The 11,325-nt window shown below is 47.5% G+C and overlaps 1 protein-coding gene across 7 annotated transcripts in view; it reads right to left on the bottom strand.

Annotated features, from left to right (window-relative positions):
• Window positions 1-1,881: 1,881 nt before the first annotated feature.
• The window catches only part of SSH2 (slingshot protein phosphatase 2), a 250,754-nt gene continuing 241,310 nt past the window's right edge, over window positions 1,882-11,325 (bottom strand). For 3 of the 7 annotated variants that reach the window (XR_004280439.1, XR_004280441.1, XR_004280440.1), the window contains 2 exons: window positions 6,183-9,008; window positions 1,882-6,152 (listed from right to left, as the gene is read on the bottom strand). Coding sequence is in view for 4 of the 7 variants with exons in the window: in XM_032320092.1 (XP_032175983.1) it covers window positions 6,945-9,008 (2,064 nt within the window). In the remaining 3 variants the exon portion in view is untranslated. Of the gene's footprint in view, window positions 9,009-11,325 lie in introns of all 7 variants that reach the window. The other 4 variants (XM_032320093.1, XM_032320095.1, XM_032320094.1 and 1 more) reach the window with 2 other exon arrangements.

Genomic DNA, 11,325 nt, shown 5'->3' with positions numbered 1-11,325 from the left:
GGGCGGGGCCACACGTGCCCCGCCCCTCCAGCGGCGGGAAAGACGAGCGCCGCTGACTCTGAGCCGCCAGCCCGCAGGGCTCAAAGAACTGTCAAAAGTAATTGAGGGTGTCCCGGCGGGATGTGCGCACGCCTTCCCCACCCTCCGTGCCTCCGGGGTGGGCTGGGCAGACCCAGGTTCTCAGATCCAGGTTCGCAGACCCAGGTTTCCAGACCCAGGCTGGGCGCGGAGAGGGAGACCCGGCAGCCGCGCAAGATCAGGTGCCTTCGCGCCGCATTCCTGCTGCAATCGCGCTCCCAATTTAGCCTGTCCCCGCTGGAGGGCCGGGGCGGCGGGACTGCACGCACGTCTAGACCCTCCTGGGGAGAGGTCCCGGCAGATGCTTCTAGGGAGTCTTCCCAGCCCTTGGGTGAGGGCCTAGGCTCGCCCAGGACAGCTCGAGGGTACCCGACAGGGTACCCGTTCTTGTTATTAATTAATGGCTATGGCGACCACTTGAGAACCTAAAACTTTGGCACTGTAGCTAGGCATTTCACCCGATAGAGAGGATTCCATGGAGGAGGGCGCAAAGCAGACTAAAGACTCGCTGAGGAAGTGAGTCTACCTTGAACCCGTGGGACAGGTTCAAGGAGAAGCAGCTGCCACAGGCTTTTGGCAATCAAATTTTGTTTTATTTATTTACTTTAAAAAAGACTTTGAGAGGGAGAATGCGAGCATGAGATGGGGGGTGGGGAGGAACAAAGAGGAGGAAGGAGTAGCAGACTCCCCACTGAGAGGGCAGCCGGGTACAGGGCTCCATCCCAGGAGCCTGAACTGAGATTATGACTTGAGCTGAAGTCAGATGCTTAACCAACAGAGGCATCCAGGCGTCCTCCCTGCAACCCATCTCCCTTCTTCCACCATTATCCAATACTTCTCTTCTAACAGCAAGAGAGGGTTAAAAGCTTTTACTTCTTTAGAAAGTCATGCCCCATTTCTAGAAATCAGTGAGCTGAGGTGGCTTGTGCTGAAAGTTTGTGAGCTCTACCTCACTAATGTCCAGAGAGGTCAGCCACCCAAGAAATCTAGTCCCTGCTGGGGCAGGTTACAGCAGCTGTCCCAGAGCAGTCACTCTGTACCACACATAGCAGAGGAATTTTGGTCCCTTTGCTTATTCATTCTCCTAACATTCAGGTGGTGGCTGTGGCAAGAGCTTCTTTGACCAGGCAAGTTCCCAGCTTGGTCACTTTATTGGAGCCACAAAGTCTGAAATAATCTTTGGTTATTCCATTTCCCACTCAGCCTTTATTTTGTGGGAGGTAGAAAGTATTTTCCCCCCAGAGCTCTTTTTTTTAAAAAAAATATTTTATTTATTTGACAGAGAGAGAGAGAGTGAGTCACAAGTAGACAGAAAGGCAGGCAGAGAGAGAGAGGGAAGCAGGCTCCCCAATGAGCAGAAAGCCTGATGCAGAACTCGATCCCAGGACCCTGAGATCATGACCTGAGCCGAAGGCAGAGGCTTAACCCACTGAACCACCCAGGTGCCCTACTCTTTTTTTTTTTCTCTCAAAGACTTTATTTATTTGACAGAGAGATTACAAGTAGGCAGAGAGGCAGGCAGAGAGAAAGGAGGAAACAGGTTCCCCGCTGAGCAGAAAGCCTGATGCGGGGCTCCATCCCAGGACCCTGAGATCATGACCTGAGCTGAAGGCAGAGGCTTTAACCCACTGAGCCACCCGGGCACACCCCCCCCCCCCCCACCCCGAGCTAGCTCTTAAGCATGAGGGAGATCAAGGAGAATTGCTCCATGTGCCTCCCACTGCTCATCAGTGTTCTCTTCCAATCCCTCCACCTGCTCTAGCACCATCTCCCCCTCTTTTTTTGCACTTGATCAAATACACATTTCATCTTCAAAATAAAAATTTATTTAATCTGTAACAAGAACATTGAATCTGCACATTTGCGCACAAGTTCACATTTAAAAACAGCAGAGCACATCAGTAATAAAAAAAATCTATGATACAAGTGGAACATCCCAACCACCAGGAAGATTAAGGAAGGAGATGAGACCACTCTTTATATTCTGCTTCAAATGCCTCAAAAAGGTCCCAGAGATTCCAGGGAGCACCTGCTTTATTTAATAAAATGTGAGCATAAAAGTTTGGACTGGCCTGGGGCAAAGGTAACAGTCAGTGGGAGAGTCTTTTGGACTTGTTTTCTACATTTAGAACAAGTCCTACAAAATAAAGTAGAAAGAAAAAAAATAATAAAAGGCACCTTAAGCTATGCCAGGCAAACCAAAATCCGAAAAAACCACAAAAACCAAACAATTCCCTGTGGGCCTGTTGGTGGAGAATCATTTCAGGGCCAGTTACCCAGTTTCCAGATTGGGTCATCAGCTTGAATAAAGCCCTGGGTATTAGCTCTGCATATGTACAGAGGACAAAGCCACCAGTGTCCCTGTGAGGACCCAGAGGGCAGCACTAGTCATATACCCCCTGAGGCATCTTCAAGCCAGTGAGCGATGATTCCAGTTTAGAAATCCTGTCTTAGGTCTCTGGGGCACTGAGAAAATGAGGCTGGTTTTCTTTCATAGCAGGAGCCAGGGCCTGTCACCCTTCACTTCCAGGCTGGGAAAGTACACAAGCACCTTGCCTTAGCTCTCCATGGCATCGAGGGACCCCAGAGGCCTGGGACAGGGGTTAGGAGTGTGCAGCTTTCTGCTTTGGTGACAGGCTGTTTCCTAATCTGGGTATCAGATGAGTTGAGGCAGCAAATATATTTATGCCTAATACATGCCTTGATCTTTTAAGTCTGGGAGGGAAAACAAAGTCCAAGATACCGTCAAGTTGGACTGGTGCTGAAAGAGCTAAAATTTCATCTACCATCAAAAAGCAAAACAAACTGAGACAAAAAGGACACTAGCCATTCACCGTTACAACCATCACTGTAAGACACACCATCACTGACTGAGGAAAGGGCTAATTCCACACAGAATGTTGAAGGGGAGTGCAGGACACAGATGGAAGTCAGCTCTGGGTCCATCCGCCCAAGTCCCCTGTGAGTCAGGGCTGACCACAGAGGCCTTGCTCTGTGAGAGGACTCAGGACAGCCAGGGCCGCGTGCCTGGAGGAAGGGAGGAGCGGCTGTCAAGAGGATGTGTGTTTTAATTATCACAATGTAAACAAAGTATCCACAAATAGTTGTCAAAAAGAGCCAAAGAATGGCTTTATTTAAAAGTTTTAAAATGCCCTTAAAAAGTGACCCTCTTTGCATAATGCTTTCGTAAAAGAAAAAAACTCCCACAGAAACTTCTCTACCAAACATGCCTAGATCACTTTAAAACTGAAATCCTCAGATGGAACAGATGAAGATTTTCGTGAGTGGCTATGTCTGAGAAACTTCAGGTCTATCCAAAAGTCTCTGTTTGGGGCCCTTGAGCAAGAGGGGACCTCAGAGCCTGGGCTTTCATTCTCAAGGCTGTCCTTGGAGCTCTTTGTAGTTCCCAGATGACATAGGGGTGGGATACAGGTACAGAACCAGGAAAATGCTACCTCAAGAGCCTGAAGAAGCTAGGGTGCTAAGAATGATCCCAAACATTAAGACTCTGAAAGGCAACCAAAATGAGGAGAGATGATTATTACTATAATACAGTACTACAGGTCTACTATAGTATATACTACTCCTAAGTGTTTCTAAAATCAAGAAAGGGTTGAAGTCTCTCTCCTTCCTATTCACCAGGTAACCCTCCAGATTACAGCTCAAAAGTTGCGTGCTCCTGGGGCTTCTACCCCATGCACCAAAACATTACTTTTTAAAGTATTTTTGCACAGGTGTGCGTGTATCTGTGTATGCACACACACACTCTCTCTCTCTCTCCTCCAGGGTAACTGAGAGTCAGACTACGGTGGTTTTCAAAATAAAGAGAGGCACTGAGCAAGAGGTCAAGACTTTTCCTACTCAGCTCTGTCAAACCACCGGACCTGCTGTTCTGGGTCTGAGCTTTCCATGAACAGAAAAGGGAAATAGGCCACCTGAGATTATCAAAAAGTCTGAGGACAAGAAAGTCTGAGAAGTCCTTGATGGCTCATCATGTGCTTCCCCTGGGCATTGCTCAGCTATGCAAATAACACAAGAACCCTCAGTTGTGGGGGGTTTGAGAGGCTGGCAAAACCCCCACAGCATGGGTGAATTACAGACCCCGAATGGAGGATGTTTCTTGAGGCAGGTAAATTAAACGATAGCCAAGAATGTTACTTAAAAGAAGGAAGCGAGAGCAAGACTATTTCCTTTTTCTTTAAAAAAAGTTTTCTTCACAGCATTAGAAGATCTCCCCACCGCTGCTGTTACTTAATGCAGGGATGGTGAGCACTAACCACCGCTGCAGGGGAGGAGAGAGCACAGTGTAATACTGTCCGTCCTGCTTATAATCCTCTATGTGAGGGATGTCACCATTTCAAAGGGTTAATGAGGGGACACCACTCTCTTCACTTCAGTGCAAATCCTTCTCTCCCTGCCCCTGTCACAATTTCCTGTCCTTTCCCTCTTGTATTGGCGGTGGTGGAACTGGCTCAACAAGGCAGGGCTGTTTAGCAGGCTGAGCCCTGAAAATTCATAACCCTGTCTTGCAAGCCTCCTCACACTGGTACACATCATCTAACAAAAACACTTGACAACACATTAAACATCCAGGAACCACAAAGCCGTGTGTGTGGAGGATACATTCGAACATTCAAGGAAAAAACTATTTAAAGACAGCACAGGTACATATAATTACTACATCATAAAGACACTTAGAGCGGGAGGTTTCTGTCCAATCCACCACCTGGCAGCGAAGCGAGACCTGACCAACTTCCACACAGCACCCAGATTCACAGCTCTCCTGGAGCACCTATGAATGGCCTCAGGCCACCTTTTCCATCCCCTGGAGGTCACTCCACTATCTGTTTCCCACCAAACTCTGGCCTCTGACAATCCCCTTTACAGTCTGGGTATCTGTCTTTCCTCTCAGTGCCGTGATGAGCCAAAAACCAAAGCCCAAGTCTGTACTTGGTCAACTTCTCAGCCACGTGGACATCAACCAAAGCAAACAGGAAGCAAATTTGCAAACCTCTTCAGTTTTGATGAGCTGCAGAAGGCATTTCATTCCAGGCTAAATGGTTTCTGTAAGAAGCCCAAACAGGCTTGTTAATGGCAAGGAGCTCCACAACAGTAACGAAGCAAAAGCATCCTAAGTGGAGTCAATAGTGGGTGCCTGCCCTCGGTGGGGGGGCCTGCCTGCCCATGAACCCTGCAGCCCACTCCATCGGAAGCTTCCGCCCTGGGCAGCGGTATCACTCACATACACTCCCTGGCTGTGGTTCAGCTCCTGGCAAACAACCCGCTCTGGGATTTCAGTCTCAAAGAGAAATCAGCTTTCAGTCAAACTGTGATCTAATGGGAGCCTTCAGGGGTTTCTCTGAGGAGGAAGTTACTAACACATAATTTGGCAGCAGCTGGCGATCAGAAGTCTCCATCTTAACAATTAAAACCACCATCGATATACTCTGCAGATTCCTACCAGCACCCATCAGTTTTATTTCTGTGGTGTCTGTTTTCTCCAGTTGCAGCTTTATCCTTCTTAAAAAGATTAAATCAAAAAGATCCTACGACATCAACAACAAAACACTGTAAGAAAGTGACATTATGTACATAAATACTGTGTATAAACTAGAGAAATGACATATCTTCCAGAAAAAAAAAAAAACAAAACACAACAACCCATGTCAAGTGTTAACAGTGATAACATCGGTAAGAAAACTTCGCGTTCAATGGAGGTTATACATAGGTAATGTAACAATTCAAATATCATCTATGAAATTTAAAAAAAAAGGGCAGCACTGGGAGAAACAGCATGAGGGAGAAAAGTAAATTGGAAAAATATATGGCCATTAAACTCAGAAGGCCCACAGAATTATTCAAGTAATGGAAGTGTTAAAACCCTACGTACATAGTCATTTTACAAGAACACACTGACTTTCAATTGCTGTTTTTCAAACTTGTCCCTATTCTGTTTTAGTTGAAAGGATGTTACAGAGCACATTTCCTGGCAGGGAGGGCCAGGGTGACAGCCCATGTGGAGGAAGATACTGACCCGGAAGATACCGGGCAGCAGCCTCTGCAGACTTCACCTCCTCCTCCTCCTCCTATGCTTTCCTCGACACCTCCTCCTCCTCATATGCTTTCCTCCACACAGATCTCTCAGATTTCATTTGAGGTTCCCTTTTAATTTAAAAATCATGTGCTGGGTGGCGGGGGGCGGGGGGACCTATTTGCTTGGTAAGTTTACAAAGCCAGCCATTATCCTGCCTTTCGGTAATGATGGACTCAGGAATCCAGAAGCAGTGGCTTCTGGAAGACCCCCCACTTTGAGAGCAAAGCAGAACCTGCCCACCTTGGGAACTCTCAGTGGGCCCAAGGCTGAGAGCACGTGGACTTGCAGCGGCCCTTCAGCTCAATCCCATGCATCAGGTCTGAAGCCCAAACCATCATCACACAGGCCCAGGGGAGCATTTCCGATTTCCAGCTTCATCCCCACCCTCCCCAGCTGCTTCCTTCCTCAAGCAAGCAAGCAAGCAAGCTTTTTCTCAGAGGGCAAATGAGGAGCAGGTGGGAGCTGATTGAAAAACAGCAATTTGCCTTTGATAAAGGTACTCTTTGAAAATGAGTATTTTTTTGAGGTTTGAATTTTTCTAAAAATAAAAAAATGCTAAAATGGTCTTGCTGTCTGAATCAATCTCTCTTTTTCTCTTTCACGCACACATACACAGAGGGGGAAAAAAACCAACCCAAACCCTGCATGCGCCAGGAACAGTAAAATGACCAAAATATTATAAAATTAACCCATAAAGTGCATGTTCCTTACATATTACACCTGCCCCTTTTACAAACATTTCTTTCAGAAAGTCACACGTATAGGCTCAGAATCACATGGTATTATAGAAGGGGTTGGTTGTCCGTTTTTTATCATTTGCTTTTTTAAGTCTCCTAAGGGGGTGAGTTCGGCCGTGCTGCTGACGGGGCGCCACAGCCAGCCCTGGAGCGGGGCCTGAACGCGGCAGTCCCTGGGGTTGTGGCAAAGGAAGGCCTCCTTCAGAACTAGTCAATTCGGGTCCTGCCCTGGGGAGCAAACACTGCTGACTGTAACCAAATTCTTTGGCATACTGTACGATGGGCTTCTCCACTGGCTTGCTCTGCGCGATACACTCTGTTGTTTTGAGCTGTTCTATAAAATACTTGGTGGGCTCTAGGTTCTGGGGGGCATCTGGGTTTTCTGAGGGCTCCCGGGCCTCCCTGGCATGCATGCCTGTGTCCGTTCTGTTGAAGGGCTGAAGCAGTTTGAGATGAGGGGGATCAGAGGAGAGAGGCTCTCTGTCCGATAAACAGTCTTTACAGAGGTCCAAGTAACCTAACTTGGCGAGGGAAGCTGAATGCCTCATTTGGGATGGTTTGGTGAGCCCTCCCTGGCAAATCGCTCGGGACTCGATTGCTTTAGTGCGCTCCTTCACCACACCAGGGCTATGGCTGAGACCCTTTATGCTGTCACCACTAGAGCTGTGTGGGAGTTGACAGGCTATAGGAAGTGGGTCCGGTTTTTCTTGTAACTCCTCAATATTGTCACCGAGTTGGCTTAGGTCTTCTCTAGTTAACTGGGAGTCCTCGTATGGCATTTCATTGCCACTGGAAAAGGGGCCCTCCTGACTTTCTTCCCAGCTACCCTGCTCTGAAGAGGGCTCGTTGTCTGTGGTGCTGCTTTGCTCTGTGAAGCCTTCCAGGTGAACTACAGTCTGGGGATGTGCGTGATCCAAGTTGGCAGATGGTACATGGGTTGTGTGACTGACAAAAGGTGCTCCTGTTTGCCGGGCTGTCGAGAGGCTGTCATCCCAGGCTTCAGGGCTGCTCAGGGTGGAGGTCAGGTCAGTGGGACTGTCGTGCTCAGGAGGGGAAGAATGAGGCAGAGGTAGCACGTTGGGGTGCAGAGGAGCCTGGGTGGGGCCCAGAGTCCTGTTCAGATTTTCATCCAGTGCACAGAGGATGGGGACGGAGTCCTCTACTTTCGCTTTCCTCAGTCCCTGCTCCCCACTCTTTATGCTGGTGGCTCTTTCACCCCCTGGCCCAGGGTGATTGGGGGATGGAACCGCGTGGGGATACTCAATGATTTCCACCTTCTTGGGAAGTGAGAGAGGGGCTGCCTGTGTCTCAGAGCCCTGGCACGAAACCACAGTCCTCTGCTCCTTCAGGACTCCTTCCTGCTTTGTTCTAGTGTCTGACCCTGGGCGCTCTTGAAACGGCAGCAGCTCAGGTGCTGGACCAATGGCTACTTGCTCAGACTGGGGTAGTGAGCCAGCTTCGGACCCACCGCACTTCCCTTTGCCCTTGTTAATCTCTGGTTCCTTGGGGACAAAACAAAGTTCAAGGCTAGCTTCATCACTCTTCCCTTTTGGTGCTAGGTCTGCCACAGAGAAATCATTCTTGGAATTCTTGCGAATGGACAATGAGGCACAACCAGCCGCGGCACCATGGTGCTCTTGCTCCTGTCGCAAGCGCTCTTCAAACTCCAAGGTGGCTCGCCTCACGGACCCAGGGTACCACTTGGCACCTGGGTGCATTCCAGGGCCCCAAAGTTCTTGTTCCTCCTCAGCTGGTTCCTCGTCTTCCAGCTCTGCAGTTGATGAGTGTGTGGTTAGGCAGCCTTCTAGGTCCCACTTCCCTGAGTCTTTGGCTAGTTCAGGCTGGGCTGTGTAGGAACCCTCACTTTGCTCCAGATTTCCAGGTTTGTTCTCCAGGGCCTGGGCTCTCTCAAGGGGCAGCTCATGGATGGTATGCTTCTTTGGTGTATGGCATGGGTTAGACAGGATGTCTCCTTTCAGTTGAATCTGTCCGACTCCTTGACTGATAGATTCAATCTCAGTAACGATTTCTTTGACTGAAATTGCATTTTCTGACTGAGATTGCATGAAGATGTCTGGGCTGACCAGTTCTGAGATTGCCTAGGGAGAAAACAGTGAGACAGTTATGGCAAACCATGGTCTAATTAAAAATGCCAGATGTTTTGTTTACTAATCTTCTAATCTGGGAGAACCTTCTGGCTATGAGGACACAAATCGTCGAGTGCCTGGGACTGTCCTTCGTCCATCTGTGTTGTCACAAAATGAAAAAAAAAAACCAGATTCATCAAAGGAAGACATACAAAATTTGTTACAGTTTGTATCTACTAAACTTTTGTTCTCTTTACTCAAAACAGAATTCCAACCCAGTATCTTGCTCCAAAAATGCATAGTGGACAGTCTTGGAGGTTCCTATAATTCTCTCTCTCTCTCTTTTTTTTTTTTAAATTTAAGATTTTAGGGACGCCTGGGTGGCTCAGTTGGTTAAGCAGCTGCCTTTGGCTCAGGTCATGATCCCAGCATCCTGGGATCGAGTCCCACATCGGGCTCCTTGCTCTGCGGGGAGAGTGCTTCTCCCTCTGCCTCTGCCTCTGCCTGCCTGTGCTTGCTCTCTCTCCCTCTCTCTCTCTGACAAATAAATAAAATCTTTAAAAAAATTTTTTAAGATTTTATTTGTTAGAGAGAGAGAGAGAGTGCACACAGGAAAATGGGGAAGAAGAGGGGCAGAGGGAGAAGCAAACTTCCCACTGAGCAAGGAGCGGGATGCAGGGCTTGATCTCAGGACCCTGGGATCAGGACCTGAGCAGAAGACAGACACCCAACCGAATGAGCCACCCAGGTGCCCCAATCCTTACTTTCCTAAGACCGTTAGCCTTCAGGATTTGGGCTATACTGGGGTAGATGAGATTTTTTTCTCTGGCCTATCAACTCCCAGTTTGATTCTAACCTAGTTCAAGGGGAAGAGTGCCATTCAAGGACTTAGTGACCACCTTAAATATGCCCAGTGTTAGGGCAAGATGAATGAGGTTATCATCTGATGTCGGATTTGGAGACTCACTGCTCTCTTCTCTCCTCTGTCCTGCCAGCTTTCATCCTTACCCTCCCACTCTTGGCATCTCTTGGCAGTAGCATTCCAGCATGTGAGGGCACTCTGTACCTGATCACACGATTTCCAAATTTCACATGGCTCCTTCTGGGAAAGGTTTACTTGGCTTATGGAGCCACATGCCTAAGCAAACTTAGAAACTGTGACTCTCTGACGTATTACTGTTCTACCAGTTACAAATTCCTAGATGTGTTTAGGACGAGGCAAAAGAAAATTAGCCAATATAAAACAAAGTCCTATTGTTAAAAAAAAAAAAAGATAAGAATTTCAAAATCTGAAAATAGCTTTTGGATCTCTCTCTCTCTCTTTTTTTTTTTTTTTTTAAAGATTTTATTTATTTATTTGACAGACAGAGATCACAAGCAGGCAGAGAGAGAGAGAGAGGGGAGAAAGCAGGGTCCCTGCTGAGCAGAGAGCCCCATGTGGGTCTTGATCCCAGGACCCTGGGATCATGACCTGCCGAAGGCAGAGGCTTTAACCCACTGAGCCGCCCAGGCACTCTGGCTTTTGGATATCTCTTAAAGTGGCATTTGACAACCGTCAATCTACTTTAATATTTTATTCATTTATTTACTTATTTAGATTTTATTTGTTTATTTAGAGAGACAGAGAGTACAAGCAGAGGGGAGGGACAGGGGGTGAGAGAGAGAAGCAGACTCCCTGCTGAGCTGGGATTCCCAGGACCCTGAGATCATAACCTGAGCCTAAGGCAGACACTTAACTGACTGAGCCCCGCAGATGCCCCTATTTTAACATTTTTATAAGCCTTCAAAGTGTAATATTTCCCTAGGAATTGTTCTGATCTTTCTCCTTCAAAAGAAAGTCAGAGCTAATACAAACCAACAAGGTCAGTTACACCTTTAAGAGAAATCTGCTGGGACATTAGGCAGAAGTAAACTAGCCAAGACTGGGAGAGAAGCCCAGCCGGCCCAGTGTGTGCATAGGCTGTGGAGAGAGTGCTCATATGACGAGGGACTTTGCAGAAAAGCTATTTCTGTCAGAGCTGCTATACCCACTGGTCCAAGCATTCTGATTTCCCAGTCAAAATGAAGCAAAGACATAACCTTTGGGGAGAGAAGATGGAGGCAGAGGCAATGACTGCCCTAGGGTAGTTAGAAAAGATAAGTCATGGACAAGGTGGTAAATATAACCAGACAAGTAACAGGAAATGCAAAAATGTAGTCACCTACACTGAAATCATTAAGTAAATCTGTCACCATTTACTTCCCAACTACTATATTATACTGACCTAAGATACCATTGTTTTTAAGATGCATCCTGATTTCAGAAATATCAAAATGAGAATAAGAGTGA

The sequence above is a fragment of the Mustela erminea genome, chromosome 18 (genome assembly GCF_009829155.1).
Source record: "Mustela erminea isolate mMusErm1 chromosome 18, mMusErm1.Pri, whole genome shotgun sequence".
Taxonomy (NCBI): domain Eukaryota; kingdom Metazoa; phylum Chordata; class Mammalia; order Carnivora; family Mustelidae; genus Mustela; species Mustela erminea.
This window is presented reverse-complemented; position numbering and strand designations above follow the sequence as displayed.